Raw genomic sequence first — 26387 nt, 5'->3', positions numbered from 1 at the left:
CAACTATGATAATCCTGCTGTGAGATCTGTGAGTTAATGTAACAGTTGGATTCATGTATCATGAGACCTATATGAAAAATATTAATTGATTTACTGTCGAAGTGAAAGAATATTCATCTCTAGGGGCTCCTAGGTGGCTCAGTCAGTTAAGCATCTGATGCTTGGTGTCAGCTCAGATCATGATTTCACAGGTCATGAGAGTGACCCCTGTGCTCAGCAGGGAGTCTGTTTAAAGATTCTCTCCCTCTACCCTCCCTTCAGTCGTGCCGCTCTCTTTCTCTCTCAAAATACATAAATGAATCTTCAAAACAAAGAAGTAATATTCATCTCTAGAGTTCAATAAATTATGAAAACTGCTTATGAAAAATTCTGCTTTAAGCATGTTTGTTTTTATTTTTAGAAAATTTAAGTTTCTTAAAATATGTTTGTGAGTGCCTATTTCAAATGAACACATGAATTATTGGGGATTATGATCAACTGAAAATACTGTTAATCAAGAAGTGGCTGTGCTAGAAAGTGTAAAATGTTTTATTGATATGAGAACAAAAGAGAATTTGAAGACATACTTTGAGAGTCTTTGTTTACTCATATTAATCAATGTTATCCTTAACAAATAATCATATCTGGTCAAGAAGTACAGGCAATTCAAACCCTTATCTTGTATTTAACATGTATACTAAATCTGTTATTTTAAAAAAAATTTATAATTTTTATTAACAGATAATGTATTAGCCGCATTAATATATATGTTAATACATTAACATATAATGTATTAGCCGCACTGTACAGGTCAGTGAATCGCCATGTTTACACACTTCACAGCACTCACCATAGCACACAGCTTCCCCAATGTCCATATAAATCTGTTATTTTTAAATTTAGAAAGAGGGATATGAATTTAGAATGGAAAATGGTTTAACACACTAACTACCCACGATTAGCAGGGAGGGCATGGAAGTTCAAGACAGGAATGTCTCCCAGGTTCCCATCTAACACACAGAACATTCAAACAGAACAGAAACTATGCTCTTGGATACCTGTCCAGATTTAATAGCATTCTTTACTAAGATGGATGAATAGTAAATCAATATCCATTGAGTATTTTTTTGGATCATTGTTTATGTGGATCATTAAATATTTAAAAAGGTTACTCTAATACAGTTTTCCTTGCAGAAATGTTCAGTTGCTATAATGCAGTTTCAATCTCCAAAAACCTCATGTTAAAGAGTTTATATATATATATATATATATATATATATATTTTTTTTTTTTTTTTCTTTAAAAAAAAGATTTAGTTATTTATTTGACACAGAGAGAAATCACAAGTAGGGAGAGAGGTAGGCAGAGAAAGATGGGGAAGCAGGCTCTCTGCTGAGCAGAGAGCCCGATGCGGGGCTTGCTTCCACCCAGGTGCCCATCTAGGTATACTATAAAAAATATATGTGAAGTCAGTGAATGTTATCTGATTGTTAATGTTACAGTTACAGCATGAAATTCTCTTGGGATAAATCTTATTTATATTTCAGTGGGCTTCTTATTACAACAGTGTATTCTTTGGAAATATAAGATCCCATTTGAAAATATGTTTGATTTTACTGCTGTGGTCCTTTTTAGAGAGCCCAGGCTATTTTTCTCAACATGGACCACATACATACACCTCTGTTCTGTAATATCAGAATTTAACTCACAGTGAGTTACTGGCTTCTGTGATAGTACATGAATGTGTACTTGGTGGGGGTATGGTGGGGTAAATTGACACATCCTTGGGAAGCATCATTTCTAATTGAAAATTTAGGGCACAAAACACTGCAAAAATAAGCTTTATAAGAGAACATATTTTGGATTCCACATGCATTTCAAGATAAAACAAGAAATTTTTACAACATCGTGTTTATGACCACCTGCTTTGGATGTCTTCACTAACCCTCTCAGGCACGGTATGACATCACTGTTGGCCTTTGGAGGTCCATCAGAGGATGTTTTAGGAACCCTACACAGTAGTTTTAAAAGCAGACACAATTTCCTTCTTTTCCATACTTCAAAAAGGGAGGTGAATAAAAAACTGCTTGCACAAAAGACCCACCTTATTGGCAAAACAGTTTTCAATCTCGAGTTTCTCAGTATCGGCAATAATTTCTCCATTGGGTAAAATGGCATAAACCAGCAACTGGGCGGCAGGAGCAATGTCTGAGTCCACTCGAAACGAGAAGGAAAATACCCCTTTCCCTGGAGAATAAAGAAAGTCCAGGATAATTGGTTAGGAAGAGGGAAGAGTTCTCAACTTGAGGAAGAGGAGGCTCTCCAATTATTTAACTTACTCACATTTGGAGCACACTAAAGTAAGAGAAGACGTGCATGTGTACCATTGTGCACATATGCTGACATGCTGCACCAATAACAGTTTTTCTTAAGGATGTAGGATAAATTGTTCATTTCCTTTGCTTAAGTAGAGAAAAACATTTAATGCACAATTTTGTTTTAAAATTTAAAAAATAAAAAGATTGTTTAATAAAGAAGTCAAGAGAGAAGAACGTCTAGACATTTAATTATCTCTATTTATGATCCAGATCAACACAATTCCTGTCATAGGCATGAGGATAATTCAAAGAATGCAGCCCAGGGTTTACCTTCAGGCCGTTCTCAATACTGCAGAGATACAAGTACAAATAGTACCATACAAAACCAGCTGTGTCTCTGATTTTTATCAGAGAGGTCCCTGTATTTATCTCGGTGCTTTCTTTCTGTGTGTGGACATAGTGCTTATAGGACATACCCACTTAATTCTTTCATAAATGTCCTAAATTCTGTGTAGCATAAAATGCTTTAAAAATTGTAGCTGTCCTCTATCTATAGAAAATTTGAGGACAGTTTGTGGTGAAAATACGCAGAAACCACAGGGTCAAAATAAATTTGAAACTTCTGACTTAGGTCCACCCATGTTGTCTCACGTGCCATGATCTCATGCTTTTTTCCTTTATGGCTGAGTAGTACCAGGCAGGGAATACAGTCAATAATACTGTAATAACATTGCATGGTGATAGGTGGTGACTATATTTCTCAAGGTGAGCACTGAGTAATGTATAGAATTGTCATCTCAATATATTGTACACCTGAAACTAATATAACATTGTGTTAATTATACTTCAATAAAATAATTTGAAACGATAGTACTAAAACCATACAAGGAGCTCATAAGTAACGTAGCATCTTGAGAGCATGGGCCATATTTTATGAATGTTTTTATCCAAAAGTCTTAATATTGAACTCTATGAAAATAGGAAAATATATTACCTTCCAATTCAGTTTTCATCAAGGATAGTTCAAATATATAAACCTCAAATGAAGTTTAGCTATCACAAATTATAAACAAAGAGATATCCAGCCTTCATTAATGAATTAGTTTAAAAATATTTAGTTCATACCCAGTGTGTGCCAAGGACTAGTAGAATAAATGGGAGTTCAAAGACAAAAGACAAACACTTTTTAACCTTTGTAACATGTATTCTTCAATTTATCCTGGATATTCTGACCCATTTTGGGTAAATGAGGTTTTTGATCTCTCTAAATATGCTCTGTCAATAAAAAGTTTTTATTTTATTTTTATTTTCTCTTAGTAAAATGATAGCTTGTCATTATTCAAATGAATAGAAAAAAGGGAAGCTACTTATGAGATTTAGACTCGGGACATGTAACCAATAAATAGACCAAATGTACTCATCTTTTTGTAACAGACCCTTTTTAGAAAGTTAATTTTTCTTTCATCAAGAGATGGAGATGATTCAAGAAAATCCAGAAGGAAAGTATGGTCTAAGATATAGAAATGCTCTGAACCAACTTGACTTAAATGACATTTAGAACACACTCTACTTCTGAGCAAAAGAATAGAAATGTTAACATTTACCAAGGGAGATCATATTTGGGGCCATAAAATGTGTCTCAGTAAATTTATCTTTTTTAATTTTTAAAGGACGGCATTTATTTATTTATTTATTTATTTATTTATTTGCTTGTTTGTTTAGAGCATGCCTGAACAGGGGAATTGGGGGAGAGAATCCTAAACAGACTTTGCACTGAGTGCAGAGCTGACATGGGGCTTGATCTCATGACCATGAGATCATGACTTGACCTGAAATCAAGTATCAGAAACTTAACTGACTGAGCAACCCAGGCTCCCCACGTCTCAGTAAATTTAAAAGAAATGATCATAATGGCATTAAATGAGAAATCAATAAGAAAAATTCTGAAAAAAATCTCAATATTTAGAAACTAAATAACATATTTATTTTATGAATCTCCCATAGTCCAAAGTAGACATTCATAGGGAAATTTGAAAAAAAATCATGTTTTTTTTTTTAAGATTTTATTTATTTATTTGAAACAGGGAGAGAGAGAGTAAGCAGAGAGGCAGGCAGAAAAAGAGGGGAAAGCAGGCTCCCTGATGAGCAGAGAGCCCTGTATGGGCCTCAATCCTAGGACCCTGAGATCATGACCTGAGCTGAAGGTGGGAGCTTACCCACTGAGCCACCCAGATACCCCTGAAAAGGTTTTGAACCAAGCATAAATGAAGATGTTGTGCAGATACCGGTAAGATGCAGAAAAAGCAGTATCTTGAAACCTAATGTTATTTTCCCAGCTCCTTTCAAAATTTCTTTGTCATCCTGGGAAGGATTATACCCAAGGCCTCACCAGTACCTAATTTAGATAATTGAGATGATGTTCTTTGGGCCTTTTGAGCTGATGAAACTTATATGAGACTTTTGGACTTGAGTAAATGCTATAAGAGATTGAGTCTTTTAGGGTTGGTGGAATTGGATGAATGGATTTTGTATACGGGATGGATGCGACTCTTTGGGGCCAGAGGGCAGTTTGGATATGTAGACTAATGTCTCCAAAAGACAGCATAATCTCAAAAACATCTATGTGCTATGTTATTAGCAAAAGGGACTTGGCAAATGTGAATAATTTAAGGACCTTGAGATGCGAAGATGATCCTGGGTTAACGAAGTGAGCCCAATGTCATCACAGAGACCTTTAAAGAGGGGGCAGAAAAGCAAGAGAGAGTTTGAAGATGATGTACTTCTGGCATTGGAGACAGAAACCAAGGGAAGCAAGAGGTCCTTGGGCAAGGAAACAGATAATTAATTCCTTAGAGCTCCAGAAGGCATGCAATCCTACCGACACCCTGATATTAGCCTAGGGAGATGTCTGACCAAAGACGTAAGCTGATAAATTTGCGTGGTTTTAAGCCAGAGAGTGGGTGGCAATCTAATACAGTAACAATAGGAAATGAATACACAAAGACCTACACAGTAAGATTTTTCTTTGGTGATTTTCTGTGCTTTCAAATTATTTTATGTGTTTTGAGACATTTACTTATAAAATGAGTATATTTTACTTTAGGAATAAAATTTAAAATATAGAAATGCTATAAAATGAAGAAAATACTAAACAGACTAAAATGAACCTAGTACACTATCTTTTTATATTAACTTCTTCATCTTTGGTTGATGGAAGAAGGTTGGTCACCATAATCTCCATAAACTGTACATGTAAAATATAAGATGTGAAAATAACTCCATCTTGCTACAATGTTCAGGATTGAGTATATGCGAGAAAAAAACCCCGGAAACCCTGGAAGTACTTACTGTCTCCTTGTTCAATGGATAACACGTGGGTTCCCGATTGAGAGATGCTTCCTCTTGCTTTGATCTGAGTAGAGAAATATATCCATTATCATTCTAAAGGGCACACACATATTAAACTTACATAAGTGTATTCAAAAGAGAGAAGTAAATTATTTCACAACTCCAACCCTGAAGTTTCAAATACTCAAGTTCTCTTTCAGCATTTTTCTATATGTATAGTTATACACCATGAATAACGGTAACACCATAAATAACATTTGTAATGTTTTAGTACTTTACTTAATGTTTGCTATTTATCTTGAATATCAGTACTTCAAGTTTACATGTCCTTTCAACAAATATTTTAGAAATACACAAAGTAATATACAGTAAAGGCAGATATAAAATAAATGTTGGTATTCTGTATTGTTAAAAAACTAAATATATGATAATTTCTATGTGCCAGGCATTGAACAAAATAATTTGGTTTTCGGATTTTATTTAGTGTGCACAATATTCCCATGAAATAGATTTAAATTTCATCCCTAGTATTCAGGGAAGATGATTGACATTTGTCTGTACAAATAAGGATTATATAAAGTGCCCAGGATCACAGAACTAGGAAGAAATAAAACTAAGATTTTTATTGTCTTTTTTTTTTACTTTTTCACAGAATTTTAAAAAATATTATTTATAGTTAATGTTCCTATATAGAATTTCCCACACATTAACTTTTTTTCTTAGAATGACTTATTTGAATAACTACCAACTTTAGATCTTATTTTATGTCTTGGGATACAAATAGGTTTATCGCTCTCAGAAGCATCATCCCAATTTATAATATGCCTGTCAATGCCCTTTTCCCCCTGCGATGGCACTAGTCATGAACTTTGTAGTCTATTTAGAAGCTTTATGTGTGTAAAATGTTACTGCTTTATTGTTCTTTTTCCCACTTCCCCAATTATTGTCAAAATTGAGTATTTTCCAGAAGTATTTTTTTTTTTGAAGTAGGATCCTAAAAATCTGAATGTGGTGCATAAACAATGAATCTTGGAACACTGAAAAAAAAAAGAAAAAAGAAAGTAGGCTCTTTGTGCAATGCAAGCCCAGCATGAGGCATGAACTTGAAACCCTGAGATCAAGACCTGAGCTGAGACCAATTGCAACTTGGGTGCTTAACCACCAACTAATCCAAACAAGTGTCTCAAAGTTTATAATTTTTACTTCCTCTTGATTAAGTTTCTGATTTTTCCTCTCATTCAATAGTTTTCCATTGGAACTCATAAAAACTAAATGTTTCTGTAGAGACCAGAACATAAATAAGCAATTAAAGCATTAAGAATTTTATTAGGAAGCAGCTTTTCTTCAAAAAAGGGTTTATTCTGATATCTTACAAAAGCATTACTTAGATAGGAATTCAATCATTTTGGCGTTTACACATTTAGGAAGAGCTACAGTGGTTTCCACTCTTACCAAATAGTAGAAGGTTAATTGTTTTTCATCCTTCAGGATCTGTCCATTCAGGATGTAGTGTGCCCGTATATCCTGGATTTGTCCACAGGCCATGGTACCAGTGAAAAGTTCAAGGTGAACATAGCTATTGCTTGCGGAGAAAATATGCTTTACAGTGTGCTGTGCTTCTGTATGAACTTCTTCAAGCCACCAGTTATCAAAACAGCGGTTACTTTGTTTGTAAGTGACCTGGTGGAAAGAATAAAGGTCTTAGAAAGGCTATTGGTTAATGTACATTATGTATATATTCGTCACTCTGAAGAGTCGTTTACTGAAGATTTTATGTGAACCGTGCTTATTTGGTTCCGTCATAATCTGCTTTCCCAAATAAAGCATAATCTGTGAGTGCCTTTTCCGTAAATTTATATAAGGTTGTTCTATACCATTTTGGTAGATCATATTCACTCACAATCAAGATCAGTTATTTTCCTTAATACCCTTATGCCTATAAACTACATAAAGATATTTAAATTTTTTACAGGAAGCAAAAAATGGCAGTACGCCAAAGAAACCAAACAAAATCTAATCTGTAATAAAATTGTAAAAATATAGAATTTTACAAGGGAATCAAGAATCAAGGAGTCAAAGATCAATCAAGATGATCTAATATGTGTTTTCTGAAGCTAGACCATTCCACAAACGGAGTCTCTCTAAAGCCAAAGTTTTTTGACAAATAGTGATTTCTTATAATTTAGGTCTCCAAATTGCTTAATTTCTATTTTACTCTTTACTGCCATTTCTTTTCTCCCTAGAATTTACATGCTCCCCATATATCCTTAAATCATGTGACCTCAGCAATCTCTCTGTAGTCCTGGATGCCCCTTCCCACTTACCCTAATTGTAAAGGAAGAAGATATGAAGTTGGTGGTATCAATGGAAATGTTCACCAGACCGTGCTCATCTGTGGTAAGGATGGAATGGTACGCAGTCACATCCACATTGACGCTTACAGCTTTATTGGGGATTGGTTGATCCTTCTCATCCACAAGAAGAACCTAGAAGTGTGGAAATGATAGCTGGTGTTACATAGCAATGACATCTTACCCTTTCAGTTGCGTTCACCTCTTGACCCCGTGGCCGCTGTCATTGACTGAAGATCTTAGAATCAGTCTGAAAATAAGATTTGTTTTCTGGGCTATAAACTATTTTTCTTTTCAACATTCCTATATAAGTATTCTGTGAGCACAAAACAATTGATAATATCCAAAAAATGGACTCAGGGTATCACCCTTCCCTATTTTCTTCATTCCCAGGGTTCTCTGTCTCGGTATGTGGTGCTTTTATCCATCCCATAGGTTATGCAGCAATATCAAGGGCCTTTTAAAAAATCATTTTCTCTCCTTCACTGACTCATGCTAACCCATGGCCAAGTGCTATCTCTTACTCTGTTAAACACACTTCATTGATTTCTATCTCAGTTAAACCTGTTTCAGGTGAAATAAAATGAGATCACTTATCAAGGGGTTTCCAATGGAGCTGGGAGGCCATTAAGGAGATGGGCCTTCTGACATCCTCACCAGAGGACCCATGAACTTTTGAACTGGGCCCAAACTCACAGAAACACCTGCAACCTGCTGCAGAAGCTTTTACTCGGTGGTAGCCTTAGCAACCAATTGTAGTCAGTCGAGATTATTTTTCTGCCAACAGCACCAATCAAAACTCCATTTGAATTACGTGTCCAAGAATTCTCTTGTCTTCAAAAACCCTTGTTATTGGTTCTTGGGGACAGGGAGCCGCTATTTGAGCTGCAGCCGAAATCCATGTTTTCTGCATTGCAAGTCTTAGGCCCCAAATAAAGGCTTTGTTTTTATCTTAGCTCTACCTCTTTTCTCAGCCAACAAAACACAATCTTTTTTCCCTACCCAATTTCCAATAGCTTTTTATTTAACCTTATACAGTTCACCCTCTTGCTGCTTCAGGCTTACTTCAAACCATTCTTCCTACAGCCTGAGTAAACGTTCATGTTATTCTCCTTCAATCCTTCAGTAACTTCTCAGTCCAAAATTCTGAACGTAACCTAAAAGGCCCTCAAGATCTGCTCTGGCTTACCTACAGCTATCCAGCCAATCCAGTTAGTCTGTCTTCTACCTCAGTCAGTCACACTCCTAGTTCTCTGCTTTTTAAAAGCTGTTTAATACCTAGAGCCCTGGTCGTTCTCCCCTCTCTTAAATTTCTGGCCAAGTCATATTCATTTTAAGTCCTCGGTTTCCTCACGTTCTTCTCTTGATCCAAAATGGCCCTGCCCCAACATATCTATCTATACATTTATTAATCTCTTGTCTATTTGATACAAAATGCTGCAATAAATGAAGAAAATAGAAAATTCATAATGTTATTAACTGTGACATACTTAGGAATGTCCCAGTTGACAAAGAGATTTTGCCTATCATCTCCCAATTGCTTATCAACTGTCAATCGCCTATCAACTGTCCATTCCAAGATACTAAAAAAGGAAATTTACAATGGCTAGTAACCTATATCTCTTATACAACAGAAAACTGGGAGTTCACTAGGTTGGATATCAGTCTGGAAACTTATCAATAGTTACCAATATTGAGCTTTGAAGCTAAGAAAAACTTTTAAAAACTAGCAATAGAAAAAATCTAGATGAGGAAATATCTTTAAAGATTATATTACAAAATCATTGTTTATAAAGAGGCAATCAAAAAGTATGCAGCCAAACTACACAGGAGAAATGGATTATAGAGGTGTGTTAGGAAGTAAACTAGTAAAAGCGTGCTTTGTTTTTCTGGATGTGATGGTATTCGCCTTTTAAGTTTGTCATTGGCTATAATTTCTTTCCTCATTCTAAATAAATATTTTTATAATCAATTTTACTTTTGTGGTATAAAAATTTGTTTTCTTTTTTTTTAAAGATTTTATTTATTTATTTGACAGAGAGAAATCACAAGTAGATGGAGAGGCAGGCAGAGAGAGAGAGAGGGGGAATCAGGTTCCCTGCTGAGCAGAGAGCCCGATGCGGGACTTGATCCCAGGACCCTGAGATCATGACCTGAACCGAAGGCAGCGGCTTAACCCACTGAGGCACCCAGGCACCCTAAAAATTTGTTTTCTTAAAGTCCACATCCCCCAAATTATAGAAGTTATGATTCCCTTGAGAAATTATTTTACCTGCCCCCAAAAAGGGAGCCCATGCCTGTAATGTGTATCCGCTTTTGTAAATTTCAGTTTGCTTAAAGTATTTGTGATTTCACACGATCCATGTCCAGTTAATTCCAACTCTGAAAAAGAAAAAAGTGAAGTTTAATTGTTCTTTAGATTCCACTCGCCTCTCACACCCACCCCAGCCTCACTTCATCACAGCAAAGTACTATCTCTATTCTATTTCTTACCCTTTCCAGAATTTTTCACACCTAGAAAATACAATCGACTTGACAGTAGCTTCACTTTCATACAAAAGTTTATATCTAATTTCCCAGTTCCTCTGGTTTCACAGGTATCTTACCTGTTGCATCCATGTTCTTAGGTTCTTCCCATGTCCTCCATGAGCTTGCTCCATTTTCGTTTCTGTGTCTCCCAGATCCCTCCCCTCTCCCCATGACTTTTTGCATGCAACATGAGTTTTCACATTGGCTTCAAAATATACTTAAATGTCTATCACAAACTACTTCCCCAGCAAGACCCTTCTTGTCACTGTATGGCTCTTCCCGTATAGCCAACACCTGGTGTCTTTCCATGAGTGTCTTTCCATAAGTGAAGTGTAGTCTGTGTTTGGGCTTCATCATCTAAAGCTTTATTGTTTCCCCCCATCTCTATGACTTCTATTTTTATTATAGCTGGTTTATTTGACACTATGTCCTCAATGTAGTTGTTTCTGTCCTTGGAGACTCTCTCTTTGTTTGTCTCTGGCTCCTATTTGGCAATGTTAAGTGAGTTCACTTTCAGAATAAATGCACTTACTCTTAGGAGGAAATAGATACAATGGGACTTGTTTCAGATTTACATTTCTGGTCTTGATTTTGCTCTGGTTTTCCTTTAAAATTATTTTTAAAGCAGAATGAGTCAACTTCTATCTGGATATTCCAGATTATAATTGATTATCTTTGACACATTCTCATCTACTCCTAATCTTAGTGAGTGGCATTTCCATTTCCCAGGTCCCAGATTCGTCATCTTTGAAAGAATTTAGGACAGGAATCTGATGTATCCCATTGTAACCTCTTCAAATCGCTTCCTCTAGCCTGTCCTCTTTGTGTCTTTTGGAATTATATTTTCAAAAATCAGTTTATTTAGAACATCTCTTTGAATTTATCTGCCAATATCCAAGGTTTTTCATAATACAGTCTAATCTTTGTAGCACACGATTTACTTTTTTACACACCTTAGCTCCAACTTATGTTTTCAGATTCTTCTGAGACCAAACACATTTGCTTTATGTGAATCATGTGTTCTCAGTCCCTCACGAGCTTTCAAAATTTTAGCCATTTTACATAAATCAGCTCATGTGGTACTTTATAAACTTTCTTTATCTCTATAGAAGAATTAATTCTCTCTTTTCATATTCATTTGGGCTTTAGTTTTTCCATTGCTCATGGAAATTTTGTTATGGTTATAAATATATTCATATAAGCGTATATACATATACACATATGCATACCTCTAAGTAATTTCTTTTTAGATTTCTAGATCCCTAACAGGAAGGACTGTGTTATTTTATAGTCCCCAGAAACTACAAAGTGTTTCACATGGAATGGGCATTTGAAAAATGCTTAATATATCGGTGGATTAATGAAATAATAAATATTTCAAAATCACATGAACCTGTTCCGTCTTCTTTGACTTTGGCTTCCACTTGTATGCTCATGTCATACCCCTTCTGTCTCAGCTGGAATACTTTAGTCTTCACGAGTTGTGTGAAACAGCCTTCACTGTCTGCCTGAAGAGGAAGAAAGAGAGTTTCTGGGTCCTCTGGTTTGCCGTCAAAAAAAGTCATTTACCAACCTGTGAATGTTTTTCATTGGCAAAGGAAATTTTACAAAAGTTCTCACCATCTTGTAGGTGCTGATCCTTTCCCAAGCCAAAAATGGCATCAGATGTCTTCATTAACCGTTGAGTTACTCATTGCCCACCTTTCCCTTCCTCCTTCTCTTCTGAAAGTCTATCCTGTCTCTTCCAAATAAACTAACTGGTTTCCAAATGTGCCATCGAAATCTCTCTGCATACATAGTTCCCCAAGTGATAACATTCTTTTTCTTCCATTCTTATCATGCCTAACAGTTACTGCTCTTCTAAACACAGCTCAGACACAACACTTCCTCTGCGATCATCTTCGTCTTCATCTACACCTCAACTAAGGATTACATTTTCTTGGCTGTATTTCTCTATGCCTAGGACATTACTAAAAACATATATATTCTCTGAATAGATGAATCATTACGGTCATTAGATTTCCAAACTAAACATTGGGAACCACATCTTAAGAAAGATTTGTTTTCATTTTTTTTTACTTATTTACATGAAAATATGCATTGCATAATAAAGCTTAAGCATATTTAATGTACCTATATTTACTTATAATTTACTTAATCATTTTTTAATGTATTCACTTGAAAGTAAAAATTAATTCCTGCGTCCTTGATATATTAGAGTTTTGGCAACTACTTTCTCTCATGTTTATCTTTCTTACTGATGTTTATTTGTCAAAATAAGCGTTTCATTCATTTGCTCTCTGCATGTTTTTTGTTTGTTTGTTTGTTTTAAGAGAAATAGGGCAAGCACGCATGAGTCTAGGAGGAGGAGTATGGTGGGTTGGGGAAGAGGCAGAGGAGAAGGAGAGAGAATCTTATGCAGGCTCCCCACCCAGCATGGTGCCCAAAGTGGGGCTCGATTCCACCATCCCAAGATGATTCCCCAAGCTGAAAGCAGGAGTTGGGTGCTAAACTGACTGAGCCACCCAGGCGACCCTCTCTGAAGCTTTGGTCACTTTCTTTTCCATACCTTTAGAGTTCCCACTCACTGCCACTCCCTGGACTTTTATGTTATCTTTTTATTCTTCCATATGAAGTTTAGATTCCATAGCATGTCATTTGATTCTTCCACTAACCAAAAAAAAAATTTTTAAGTAAGCTCTTCACCCAACAGGGGGCTGGAACTCATGAACCTGCATTCAAGAGTAGTAGGCTCTTCCAGCTGAGCAATCAGTTGCCCCCTCCCACTAACCAAATTCTTAACATCAGTCACATTCTTTTTCTATTATCTGCTTGAGAAAGGCAAACTTTGGATACTTCCATATTATTTTATGCCTTTACACCTGGCATGCTGATTGCTCTCAGAAGGAAGTTACAAAACTGACCAAATAAATAAAAGTATAAATTCATGAACTCAACTCTCCAGTGGGCTCCAAGCATTACCAGACAATCTTACAATGTTTCCATTACTCCACACTACTTTCTGTTGTACTGTTTTCACCATACAATATTATATATTTTTTTGTATGATATTCTTTCTTGCATTATAATCCATGAGAAAACAAGATCTGGTGTTAGCGTCTGGGGAGGATGGTTTCCACATACCTGTTGACCAAATTCTTCACAGATACTTTGTGAATGTCTTCCATGGCAGGTCGAATGGAATTGTGAGTGTTTTCTGCATACATTAATTGTCACCAGACCAGAGACAGGCTTTCCATATGTGTATCTATAACAGTAAAGCAGTTACACAAAAGAATATTTGATATAAACAACTCCTATATTTTTTCACGTGATTTGATCCCCTCATACATCCATCTCGGTCATATAACAATTATATTTCCTTACGTATCATTTGTACTTCAGGAGCACTTATTCTGAGACTAGGTCTTAATTATCTAAGTTGACCTACGTCTACAACTCCAAGAGAAAATACTTACTGAATCTTCTTTGAAACACCTCTAAAGGGGAAATTAACAATGTAGTGTTTCTCAGATCTTTCCTCCCTTTCAGTTGAGGTTTTACTATAAGACTATCTTATTTCCTTCTTTCCCTGCCATCAGATGATCTAGGTTATAATTCCAGCTTTGACAAGAACCAAGTTGTTTTAGGGGAAAATGTAAGGATATGTAGACAGGGTATTTCTAAATCTTCCCTAATTCGTATGTATTTTAAGAGGATAAATGAGAAGTGAAATGGGAATTTAAATATTCAAAAGCATTACTTACATATATATCTGTTATAAATGAAGAGAATCACAATGACTTAGTCTGATTCTGCTACATCTAATGGAAGGATATGCTATGGTCTGGTCTGAATGTTTGCATCCCCCCTACATGTATATGTGGAAGTCTTAAACGCCAAGGATGATAGTTTTAGGGGATGAGTTCTTTAAGAGGTGCTTAGATAGTGAGGCTGGAGCCTTCATGAATGTGATTGGTCCCTTTATAAAAGAAGCTCCTTTTATGTTCTTTTATGGCCCCTTCTGCTCTAAGAGAACATGCCAAGAGGGCACCAGCTATGAATTAGAGAGAACCTTCACCAGAACGTGACCACGCTGGCACCTTGATCTTAGATGTCTCAACCTCTAGAACTAAGACTAATAAATTTCTGTTGTTTATAAACTACCCATTCTGTGGTATTTTGTCATAGCAGGCTGAGTGAAGTAAGACATGATGGGAAGCCAAACTTCATCCATTGTTTCTCAGTCTATGCTTAACGGACCACCTACATTGAGATTACCTGATGTATATATTGAGATTCAGAGTCCAGAATCCTTCCTCAGATTTATGTTGGAATCTTTAGATATGGGGGTCAAGCAATCTACATTTTAACCAATTACCTCCATAGATTTTGATGTCCACCTAAGTTTGAGACCTATTGCTTTGGTCCAAACTGTGAGGTAGATGAGTTTTGGCTTCGATGACCCTGATCCTCCCCTTTTTAAGGTTTCTTCCCCGCTAATTTCTAGGAGGGCTGATAAAGCAGTAAGTCACTTACTGTATCTCACTTTGTTTGAATGTTACCTTTAAGTGTCACTCAAAGGGCTTTCCCTTCTGTTGGAAAAATCTGAAGCATCAAAACTGGTAAGAAAGATGAAAATATGATCCCCACACTGTTTTCAAAAGCAAGAGATGAGGTGTGCAAATGGAGAATATTCTATTGAACTAAAATGCAATCAGGGAAATAATTATGACACGTCTTTTAAATTCTACATTATATATCTGTATATCTATTTAAGAAGGTCTGCTTCGTTTCCCCCCCTAATTTTCCATAGTTTATGAAATTGTGAGCAATAGGAAAATGGGGATCATAGGAGACAGAATAACACAGAGGTTATGAACATGAGCATGAGCTTGAGCTGGATGTCCTGTGTTCAGTTTGGAACAGTGTTTGGCATGTAGAATGTTTCATGAAACTAGATTTTCTTTTTTTAACTGCAGAGGCAATTGTAGGGTGAAGAGTTGAGGGTCTGGAACCAGACTGCTGGAGTTAAATTCTAGTCCTCCATTGACTTGAACAAGTTTTCTATCCCCCATGTGTTATAGCTCCTTATTTGCAAATTAGGGAGAACTACCCCCATCTCACAAGGCACTTAAAACATTTTCTGGCACATTTTAGGTGTTCTGTAAATGCTTTTGTTTGTAGTAGTAAGAGTGTCTTATGCTGCCATCCCTGCTCTCTAACTGGAGCTCAGGTATCCTGGAGAGAAAGTCATTCTCTAATTAAAATACTTGGAAGTCCGGTAACGATTAATTGCAATGAACATAGAGTAGGGAGATCAAAATGGATGAAAAAATGTAACTCACATGCCACAGGCAGATACTGTAAATTCTTCATCTAGAAAACTGATAGTCTTGGGCATTTTCACTTGGACCTCGAACTTGGGCAAAACTGTTGTCAACAGAAGGAAGAAAGAGGTGAATGTGGGTGGGCAGGATATCTTGTGAGTATTTCAAATGATTTTATTACAGAACCTTATAACATCGAAGCACGTGAACTGATTTCAATTACATTACGAAGCTGCAAGGCCTCTACTGACCACAGAAATGTAATTATGGTCGTGGGTCCTTGTACCATGTTTATCTATACGCTGGCACTACATTTCCTAAAATCCCCTTTGAACTTGGTTGAGACTTAAAGATGGAAAGAAAGCAGCATTGTTAGTCTCTGAAGATCATGATGATTAGTTCGATGTGGTGGCAGGTACAGAGAGGTGAGGAAATTCCAATTTGTCTTTATTCTTTCCCTCTGTGTCCAGTTCTTCCCAGCTGCTTGTCCTGCTGACTAAAAGAGTCCCCAGACCCACCACCAGACACTTATTACAGAAATAAAGAAGTGGTAGATACGAAGAACAGATACATCCAGTGTTCCATAGATTCTTCTGTTGGTTTCCCTTGGTGGTCCACTTTGGAATCTGAAGGTACCCTGGAAGGTGCTAATTTATTCCTCCTCACCCATGGTTCAGGAGAACTAGTTATTCATTTCCTATGATCTAGCTCCTCCTCCTGGACCCTTACTTTCCCATCCTCTCTCACAGGTGTGTAAGGCTCGCTGTTCCTGTAATATATCCCTGTTCTATAATCCTCATAGCAGTTCCGGTGAATTTGGGGAATGATGTTTTTGTGAGCAATCTCTTCATCCATGGCATGAAATACTTCATTTTCATGAGAAAATCCACATGGCTGATAACTAATAAGATGGCTTGAATGTCTCACCATTTTGATTAGAGTAGTCTAGGTGTAGATCATAGAGGTATAAGATACAGATCAACAGATGATGCAGATCTATGTTACATTGGTTAACTATTTTGGTTTGAATAAGGTAATAGACCTATTAAAATCTCTCTTACCTCTAACTGGCTCTCTAATTTCGGTAAATTCCTAACTGTTCTAGTATGTACTCATTTGTAAAATGGAGACCATAGAGTATCTGCCTCAGATGGTTGATACAAGGATTAAATAAGATAGTAGATGAAAGATTCTTAGTGAATATTTGGAAAAAGTAAAAAAAAAAACTTGCTAATTTCCAACTATTATCTGTTAGATTTTTGCCTATACCTATGTGTCAAAACTCCTAAACTCTTAAGTAATGTCATAAATGTCTTGGAGAAAGGCAGAATTCTTACCATATTCATTCACTTCGAAGGGGTGCTCTATTTCTTCCCCTGACTCCCTCTGAAGCTTGACCTTATAAGCACCCAGCGTGGGCTCCACTGAGAGTGGGAAGGACAGCTGGCTGAGTCCTCCTTGTAGTCTGAGACTTTGCCATTGGAAAATTCGGTTCCTCTTGGGATTCTATAGATAAAAATACTATGAGTTCATAGAAACAACTGAAATACATAATCTGAGTAGGGGAAAAGCTTTTTAGGGAGGACACATTGGGAGTTGGGTAAGAGATGGTTGTGAAGTTGATACCAAACGTACTGAGCCAAGTTTTCTAGGAATTCCACACTGAGCAAAGGGCAGCAAGTTTACCAGCTCTGAGATATTCCAGATCGCAATATCTCTTTGTGAAATTATGCATATCCAATTTGGTCAGAAATATTGGAAGGTCATGAACTTGTATAGTCTTCAGGGGATTTTTTTCCCCTTCATTTACATCTTTTCCACTCTCCAAAGGATTGAAGATAGATAGAGAAATCTGTTTAGTTTTGGTGAAGTGCTAGTGGGAAGGGAGGAGACGGGTGGCAAGGGGCAATGGAACATAACTTGTAGTAAGTCTTCATCCCAACTGAGATGCATAAGATATTACCTACCTCAATATAAACCACTGGGAACTGGAAAGAAAAAAAAATAGTATGAGTGTGGGATAGACGTCAGAACAAGAGAGCCATTTCATCCGCACTGATATGTTGTCTAGATGAGAGGAGTGAGTCTGTCTATTTCTTGTCCAATCAAGGAAATGTGCCTCAGTTTGGTTTACATGTTTAGTTTGGGACATAGAGCTCTTGAGAAGTCATGACTTTACCTTTATGAAATATTGTACAATTGAGGAAAGTTATGCTATGGTAAAAATGTCCAAATAAAATTATTTTGCAGATGAAATTTATCTCCGAGAAAGTTTCCATTTCTCTAAGGAAGAAATCAAGCACACTTACTTTCTTTTGTTCAATAAAAATTACTGGGATCTTTAAAAGGATAATTTCAACTGGGGCGCCTGGGTGGCTCAGTGGGTTAAGCCTCTGCCTTCAGCTCAGATCATGATCTCAGGGTCCTGGGATCGAGCCCCGTATCGGGCTCCCTGCTCAGCAGGGAGCCTGTTGCCCCCTCTCTGCCTACTTGTGATCTCTCTCTCTCTCCCTCTGTCAAATAAATAAATAAAATCTTTAAAAAAAAGGATAATTTCAACTGAATAGTTTAACAATGCAGTTGGTGAACTATTCGCCAGCAGTGTTACTCTTAGGAGATTGTATTGGTCTCATGTTCTGCAAAAAAATGGGCTTGACATTATTTCCCATTTCCCCCAAACGCATCCACTGTAATGAGACTTACCGTGTCATTCAAAGGGCGAAAACTAACATCCACAGAGACAATGCGGAATCTCACTGAAACATAGAGATTTTCCCCATTAAACTACCCAGTGGGAATCGAGGGTAAATAACACAGATAACGACGTGCCTGGATTTTCATGACTATAGAATAAGGTAATAGGGAACCACACACCTGCCCCATAAAGTGGCCCTTGCTGATTTGGTTCCTGATACCTGTTTGTCCCGGTTTATAGATGGGTTTGTCTGTTTGGACAAAGACAAGGCTGTTTACTTTCATGATGTGCACTGTCTTCCTCTTTATGAACTGCTGGGTTGGCCCCTTCACCTCCACAGTAATCAACCCTGAGGAAGACGGGAACTCCGGAAGCTGGAAGGTAGAAAAGAACTAAAAATCTGTGTAGACCCACTTCTGAATGTCTCAGCCTTCATGACTTTCTTATTTCTCTGGTCAGTTCCAGAGAACGAGGGAAGAATAAATCAAAAATTATGTCCCTGGGTTTATTGATTCTTAGGTTTAATGTAACATAACAGTAACACTTTGTTGATTTAAAGGGAAAATGTCACTGCAATGAAAGGAACTAGTTTTTCAAACAGTCATGGGCATGAAGGAAATAACATGCTCTCATTTCCACAGCAATACGATGGCATTAAAATGATTATCAAATGTTATTTTCCATTGGTCAACATCAACACTATGTGTTATATCATTGGTAATAAGCCAGTATCATTTAACTATTTAATTCCTCATGTAATAAACGGCTACAAGGACAAGACATTAATCAGTGACCACTTGTGAGATCTTAAGTAAGTCACTTAGATTTATGACTTTTAGTGTTTTTATGGTAATGGCGTGAACTTTATTTCCATCACAAGTTTAAGGGCAAATGAAACTTTTCCTACCACTACTATTATATTTTGCCTATCGCACTGGGGTTGTTTGTAAATATTATGAAAATATGTTCAAATAGAATCTAATTTGAATCTAATTTGAAAGCCACTTTGTACTTCTCAGTGTTTTCATTATGTTTTTTTATTGTCAGGGGTCAGGACTCAAGGCATCAGCTAATATGGTCTTCCTCTAACAGGCTTCTGTATCCCAAGGAGTCCTACTGACAGTGAATGGGCTGCAGTAGAAGGAGTTCTTCTCTGTCACCACGTCTGCAAGGAGGTTTCTGGTCTGCATTCCATATTCCAGAATTATGTTCAGTGTCACCGTCTCATTCAGGTGATTAAGCATGACACAAGCTTTCTCGGGAACCCCCACATACAGCTGTGATGGGACCAGCACCAGATACTGCCTGTGGAGAAGAGGCATCTGGATCAATCATGGAGAGTTAGAAAGACATCATTATTGTGGCAGTATTCTAGATCGCCTTTTCTGGAATCACCAATCATAGAACAGAGCCAGATTTCGTCAAGAAGGTAGAGGAATGTATTCTTCAAAGGCCAATCCAAAAGACCTTAGAAACTCAGAAACCTCCAACCAGTTAAGCACTGATAAGCCGCTGTTGTGCTGTGGAGATATTCACCCTCACAATATTTGTAGAACTATTCATAAGCTATGGATAAGCAATCAAGGAGTCATTTTGAATTTTGGATAGAAATTATTTTCAGGGGCGCCTGGGTGGCGGCTTCAGTTAAGTGTCTGCCTTCAGCTCAGGTCAGGTCTTGCGGTCCTGAGATAAAGACCCACGTTGGGCTCCCTGTTCAGCAGAAAGTCTGCTTCTCGCTTCCCCTCTGCCCTGCCCCTTTGCTTGTGCTCTCTCTCTCTCTCAAATAAATAATATCTTTTTAAAAAAAGAAGTCATTTTCGAGCCAATAGGAGCCGCGCTGGCTGGAGAGTAATGTTACAGAGCGGAGAGAGTGAGGAGGCTGCGTCTGGCTCCCGCTCTCACAGCCATTGCAGTACATTGAGCTCCATAGAGACAGCGCCGGGGCAAGTGAGAGCCAGACGGGCACTGGGTGACTCTGTGCCTCGCTGAGGAAAATAATTAACCATGGGCAAAGGAGATCCTAAGAAGCCAAGAGGCAAAATGTCATCATATGCATTCTTTGTGCAAACTTGCCGGGAGGAGCACAAGAAGAAGCACCCAGATGCTTCAGTCAACTTCTCAGAGTTTTCTAAGAAGTGCTCAGAAAGGTGGAAGACCATGTCTGCTAAAGAGAAAGGAAAATTTGAAGACATGGCAAAGGCTGACAAGGCCCTTTATGAAAGAGAAATGAAAACTTATATTCCCCCTAAAGGGGAAACAAAAAGAAGTTCAAGGATCCCAATGCACCCAAGAGGCCTCCTTCGGCCTTTTTCTTGTTTTGTTCTGAGTATCGCCCCCAAATCAAAGGAGAACATCCAGGCCTATCCATTGGTGATGTTGCAAAGAAACTGGGAGAAATGTGGAATAACACTGCTGCAGATGACAAGCAGCCTTACGAAAAGAAGGCTGCTAAGCTGAAGGAAAAATATGAAAAGGATATTGCTGCATACCGAGCTAAAGGAAAGCCTGATGCGGCAAAAAAGGGAGTCGTCAAGGCTGAAAAGAGCAAGAAAAAGAAGGAAGAGGAGGAGGATGAGGAAGATGAAGAGGATGAGGAGGAGGAGGAAGATGAAGAAGATGAAGATGAAGAAGAAGATGATGATGATGAATAAGTTGGTTCTAGCGCAGTTTTTTTTTTCTTGTCTATAAAGCATTTAACCCCCCTGTACACAACTCACTCCTTTTAAAGAAAAAAATTGAAATGTAAGGCTGTGTAAGATTTGTTTTTAAACTGTACAGTGTCTTTTTTTGTATAGTTAACACACTACCGAATGTGTCTTTAGATAGCCCTGTCCTGGTGGTATTTTCAATAGCCACTAACCTTGCCTGGTACAGTATGGGGGTTGTAAATTGGCATGGAAACTTAAAGCAAGTTCTTGTTGGTGCACAGCACAAATTAGTTATATATGGGGATGGTAGTTTTTCATCTTCAGTTGTCTCTGATGCAGCTTCTACGAAATAATTGTTGTTCTGTTAACTGAATACCACTCTGTAATTGCAAAAAAAAAAAAAAAAAAAAAATTGCAGCTGTTTTGTTGACATTCTGAATGCTTCTAAGTAAATACAATTTTTTTTATTAAAAAAAAAAAAAGAAGTCATTTTCAAATTTAGAAATGGGATACTATTCAGCTTTAACAAAAGGAAATCTTATCATTTGCAACAACATGATGGGCTTTGATATCATTATTAGTGAAATGTGCCAGAGAAAGATAATATTGCATGCTGTCACTTATACATAGAATCTTTTTTAAAAAAAAAGTCAAATTCATAGAGACAGAGAATAGAAAGGTGGCTACCAGGGCCTGGGGTGGAGGGGTATTGATGGAAGTATGGAAAGGTTGGTAAAAGGGTACAAACTTTCAGTTATAATAAGATGAATGAAGTCTGAGGATATAATGTAAAACATGGTGACTATAGTTGACAACTCTGCATTGTATAAATGAAATTTGCTGGAAGTAGAATTTATATGTTCTTAGAAAAATAAAAGTAGAGTAAATATGCATGAGATGGATGTGTTAATTCACCCAGAGAGAAATCCTTCCATATATGTGTATATGAAATCATCAGGTGGTACAGTTGAAATATTTTTCAATTTTATTTGTCAATTATATGTATATAAAGATGAAAAAACTTAAAAAAAATTTTTTAGCAACAACAAAATGTAATGAGCCCATTGATTATCATGAAAGCCTTAAGAACCTACCTACTGATGGTCTTGCGTTTCATGTGGAGGACATGAATGTGCTTATTTCAGGACGCTAAAGTGGTACCAGTTAATAGGTAAGGAGGAATTGAATTGCTTTGCAGTATTTTTCCAGGAACAATTTTAGCTCTTTTCTCTCTCACGCTCTCTGATGTTGGAAGACAAGCCAAGCTAGGCAAGGCTAATCACCAAATATATTACCATGTCCACCCAGAAGAAAATACCACTTTCCTGCTGTTCTTTGCCCATCCTTTGCAACCACTCAAACGCGCCGTATTTGCAATGCTCTGGTTTGCCCAGGCCTGTCTCTCCTTCTGAAGTGTCCTTGTCTATCTCGATACATACTATTTATTTCATAGGACTTTGGTCAAGAACAGCTTTCTCTCGGCACACTTAGGTGACACCCTTCTCTTATATCACTTAGTTTCCAGGAGGAGGGAGGTTTTCTCTGTGGGTATTCTCACAAAATCCTGTAGTGCTTGCTTCTGGTTTTGCACTGTATTCCTTTGTGCACTGTCTCCTCCTATTTTCTATACTGTGAGGTATTGAAGGCAGAGCCCACATTTTGTTAATCTGTATATTCCCAAGATCTAATGCCAGCCTCTACAGCTTTGTTGACACATTGGGTGATCTGACACACAAAGCCTGGCTTGTGTGAAAAGTCATGCATCTGTCCTGGTGATCCCTGACTGGGGGAAAATAGGGCCACTGAGCCATTTCACAGTGGACGAGACACAGCAGCCCTTTTCATGAGACAATTATAAAAGTATGACCCCCCCCCCTTTTGGCGGGGATTTTATGTTATTATTAACTGAATATTGTATAATGCTGTATTCTTATTTGGTGAATGTTTCATAAATGTTACTGCCCTACATCTCTGTTTTCTAGAACTGGAGTATGCCCCTTTCCAAATGAGCCATAACAATTTATTGCCCTTTCCAACCCCCTCAACAGCCGATAACTTCAGAGGAAATCAGAAAATAAGTGAGAGAAACATAGCAAGAGGCAGATAGCACAATGAGATAGAGAAGGACATAGAATTTTCTGGAAATGTTGCTTACGGTTTTGAAGCAGTGGAAGCATCTCTGGGAAGGAGCAGGAGAAACAGAATCAAGACTGGATTGGGCAGTTGATTTCCCCTCATGGTGGGGAGACAAAGAGGAAATAATAGGAAGCTGAGTCCTTGATTCCTTGAACTCTGTTCTTGCAATCTCCGGTTTTTATTTTACCTGATGGGCAGTGAAAGGAAACTGATAACCGTTGACTTTTGTAACACATTAACTACTTCCCGTATAAAGAAATCAATTCCAGATTATTTCTACAACTATCAGTATTCTTTAATCCACTTTATCAAATTTTCTAAGTCTTTGAGAAATAGGACTTGAAGGCTACACTGGCTCTGGTTATTAATCAGTACCTTAAATATTTTAAAGAAGAAACAAAATAAATTATATGACTTGATGAAATCAATCAATATTTTTGACTTTCAATTTCTTCTTTATTTTTATTTATTTATTTATTTATATTCAACATTTTATTTCTTTTCAATGTAACAGTATTCATTGTTTTTGCACCACACCCAGTGCTCCATGCAATCCATGTTCTCTCTAATACCCACCACCTGGTTCCCCCAACCTCCCAGCCCCCGCCCCTTCAAAACCCTCAGATTGTTTTTCAGAGTCCATAGTCTCTCATGGCTCACTTCCCCCTCCAATTTCCCCCAACTCCCTTCTCCTCTCCATCTCTCCTTGTCCTCCATGCTATTTGTTATGCTCTAGAAATAAGTGAAACCATATGATAATTGACTCTCTCTGCTTCAATTTCTTTTTTAAAAGAAGTATTAATGTACATCTCCCATATCAGTTTTTAATAGTCTAGGGAACATCACATATTCCCCTTGGCTTCATCCTATTTGGTTCTTTAATGAAACAAAGAAGTGAAATTTATCACAGGATTTCATTTATTTTAAATAAACATATAATGTATTATCAGAGTATTTTAAAGAAAATAAATATGAAGACAATCTCTCCTTTGGTTAGCAGCTTACCGTGTGCAATTCATAGCTCTCTTTATGTTTGTTTGTAAAGAAAATGCAAGTTCATATGGATACAACCAATGGAATGCATACTTATTATTTCTAAGTTCATTGAACATCTAGAATTAAAGCCAATTCACTCATTTTATTCCCTAAAGGAATGACCTTTATTGGATGAACATTCTTATATAATTCTATTTTGAGCAATATAAAAATGTTTTATCAGGGTGCCTGGGTGGCTCAGACAGTTAAGCATCTGCCTTCAGTTCAAGTCAGGATCTTGGGATCCTGGGATCAAGTCCCACGTTGTGGGTCCTTGCTCAGTAGGGAGTGTGCTTCTCCTTCTCCCTCTGCCTGCTGCTCCACCTGCTTGTGTTCTCTCTCTCTTTGTCAAATAAATAAATAAATAAATAAATAAATAAATAAATAAAATCTTTTAAAAGATTTTATCTTTTAAAAGATGTTATCAATTGTGATTCATCATCCTGTTTTCTTTCCAAGGGAGATTGGGGTGTTAGAATCTATATTCATGGAATCCTGAAAATAAGAAAGATCCACACTGTTACACGAATTTAACTGGGACCCCAGAAAAAGAAGTGGACATATTTTTAGTAGAGAACCACTTTAAAATAAGATGTGGTGAGAGACAGGCATTTCCGTAGATGAAGTACATTTTGTTTTTGATGTACTTAAAAAAAAATCTATTTATTTATTTGAGAATGAGAGAGAGCATGAGTGAAGGGGGGAGCAGAGGGAGAGAGAAAGAGAGAATTTGAATCAGGCTCCACGCCCAGTGGGGAGCTAGAGGCGAGGCTCAATGTCACTACCCTGAGATCACGACCTGAATGAAATGAAGAGTCGCATGCTTAAGAGACTGAGCCACCCTGGTGCCGCTTTGTCTACATTTGGTAAATGATCTGAGAGAGTGAGAAGTGATGCTAGTGTATGTGGCACTCCTGGGGAACTGTAAAACTATAGGTATGTAAGATATTTCAATTCCTGGGAGGATAATAAACTATGGGTGACATAAAGCAAAGTCAAACAGAATAAACTGTGAGAAAGCATTGTCACAGCCCTTAGTAGGTGGCAAATGTTTGCTCAAAGAATATAAATATCTTCTATCTTATTTTGGGTCCTTCCCTCCACTACAGTAAGGTCTCTTGTACTCTCCCTCTCCACTCCTGAACTTTCATAAATAACACACTTTCCACCTCCTTAATGTAGGATGAATTAATGTATAATAAGTAATATATGACTTATGAGAGGTCCTATATTACTTTTCCCAGGCAAAAAAAAACTTATTGAATGTACAAAGAAACCTGTATTTTGGCCAAATGTCTAAAGACTAAAATGAAAAATCCATATTTGGATGAAGCAAAAATCATCACTGTAGCTTGAACTTCAGGCACACAAGAATAAATGGGGTGTCTTCAAAACGTTTGCATATTGATTTTTTTTAATTTTTTATTTTTTTATAAACATAGATTTTTATCCCCAGGGATACAGGTCTGTGAATCAAGAGGTTTACACACTTCATAGCACTCACCAAAGCATATACCCTACCCAATGTCCATAATCCCACCCCCTTCTCCCACCCTCCTCCCACCAGCAACCCTCAGTTTGTTTTGTTATATTGAGAGTCACTTATGGTTTGTCTCCCTCCCAATTCCATCTTGTTTCATTGATTCTTCTCCTACCCACTTAAGCCCCCATGTTGCATCACCACTTCCTCATATCAGGGAGATCATATGATAGTTGTTTTTCTCTGCTTGACTTACTTAACTAAGCATGATACGCTCTAGTCCCATCCATGTTGTCACAAATGGCAAGATTTCATTTCTTTTGATGGCTGCATAGTATTCCATTGGGTATATACACCACATCTTCTTGATCCATTCATCTGTTGATGGACATCTAGGTTCTTTCCATAGTTTGGCCATTGTGGACATTGCTGCTATAAACATTCGGGTGCACATGACCCTTTGGATCACAACGTTTGTATCTTTAGGGTAAATACCCAGTAGTGCAATTGCTGGGTCATAGGGCAGTTCTATTTTCAA

At 37.3% G+C, this 26387-nt stretch overlaps 2 protein-coding genes and 1 pseudogene across 11 annotated transcripts in view; 2 read left to right on the top strand and 1 right to left on the bottom strand.

Annotated features, from left to right (window-relative positions):
• Positions 1 to 23526, bottom strand: part of LOC131839089 (pregnancy zone protein-like) — a 49781-nt gene extending 26255 nt beyond the window's left edge. The window contains exons 1-14 of the mRNA XM_059186209.1: positions 23354 to 23526; positions 19672 to 19855; positions 18771 to 18924; positions 18559 to 18611; positions 17823 to 17843; positions 17193 to 17361; positions 15874 to 15958; positions 13670 to 13793; positions 11919 to 12033; positions 10269 to 10378; positions 7970 to 8131; positions 7098 to 7325; positions 5646 to 5709; positions 2084 to 2226 (exon numbers count right to left, since the gene is read on the bottom strand). Of these exons, the coding sequence (XP_059042192.1) occupies positions 2084 to 2226; positions 5646 to 5709; positions 7098 to 7325; positions 7970 to 8131; positions 10269 to 10378; positions 11919 to 12033; positions 13670 to 13793; positions 15874 to 15958; positions 17193 to 17361; positions 17823 to 17843; positions 18559 to 18611; positions 18771 to 18924; positions 19672 to 19855; positions 23354 to 23436 (1695 nt within the window). The 5' untranslated portion in view covers positions 23437 to 23526. The remainder of the gene's footprint in view (positions 1 to 2083; positions 2227 to 5645; positions 5710 to 7097; positions 7326 to 7969; positions 8132 to 10268; positions 10379 to 11918; positions 12034 to 13669; positions 13794 to 15873; positions 15959 to 17192; positions 17362 to 17822; positions 17844 to 18558; positions 18612 to 18770; positions 18925 to 19671; positions 19856 to 23353) is intronic.
• Positions 1 to 26387, top strand: part of KLRG1 (killer cell lectin like receptor G1) — a 341170-nt gene that overhangs the window by 250512 nt on the left and 64271 nt on the right. The gene's annotated exons all lie outside the window — the stretch shown is intronic.
• On the top strand, positions 20397 to 21296 carry LOC131839087 (high mobility group protein B1-like; annotated as a pseudogene).

This window comes from Mustela lutreola, chromosome 8 (assembly GCF_030435805.1).
Source record: "Mustela lutreola isolate mMusLut2 chromosome 8, mMusLut2.pri, whole genome shotgun sequence".
Lineage (NCBI taxonomy): Eukaryota > Metazoa > Chordata > Mammalia > Carnivora > Mustelidae > Mustela > Mustela lutreola.
This window is presented reverse-complemented; position numbering and strand designations above follow the sequence as displayed.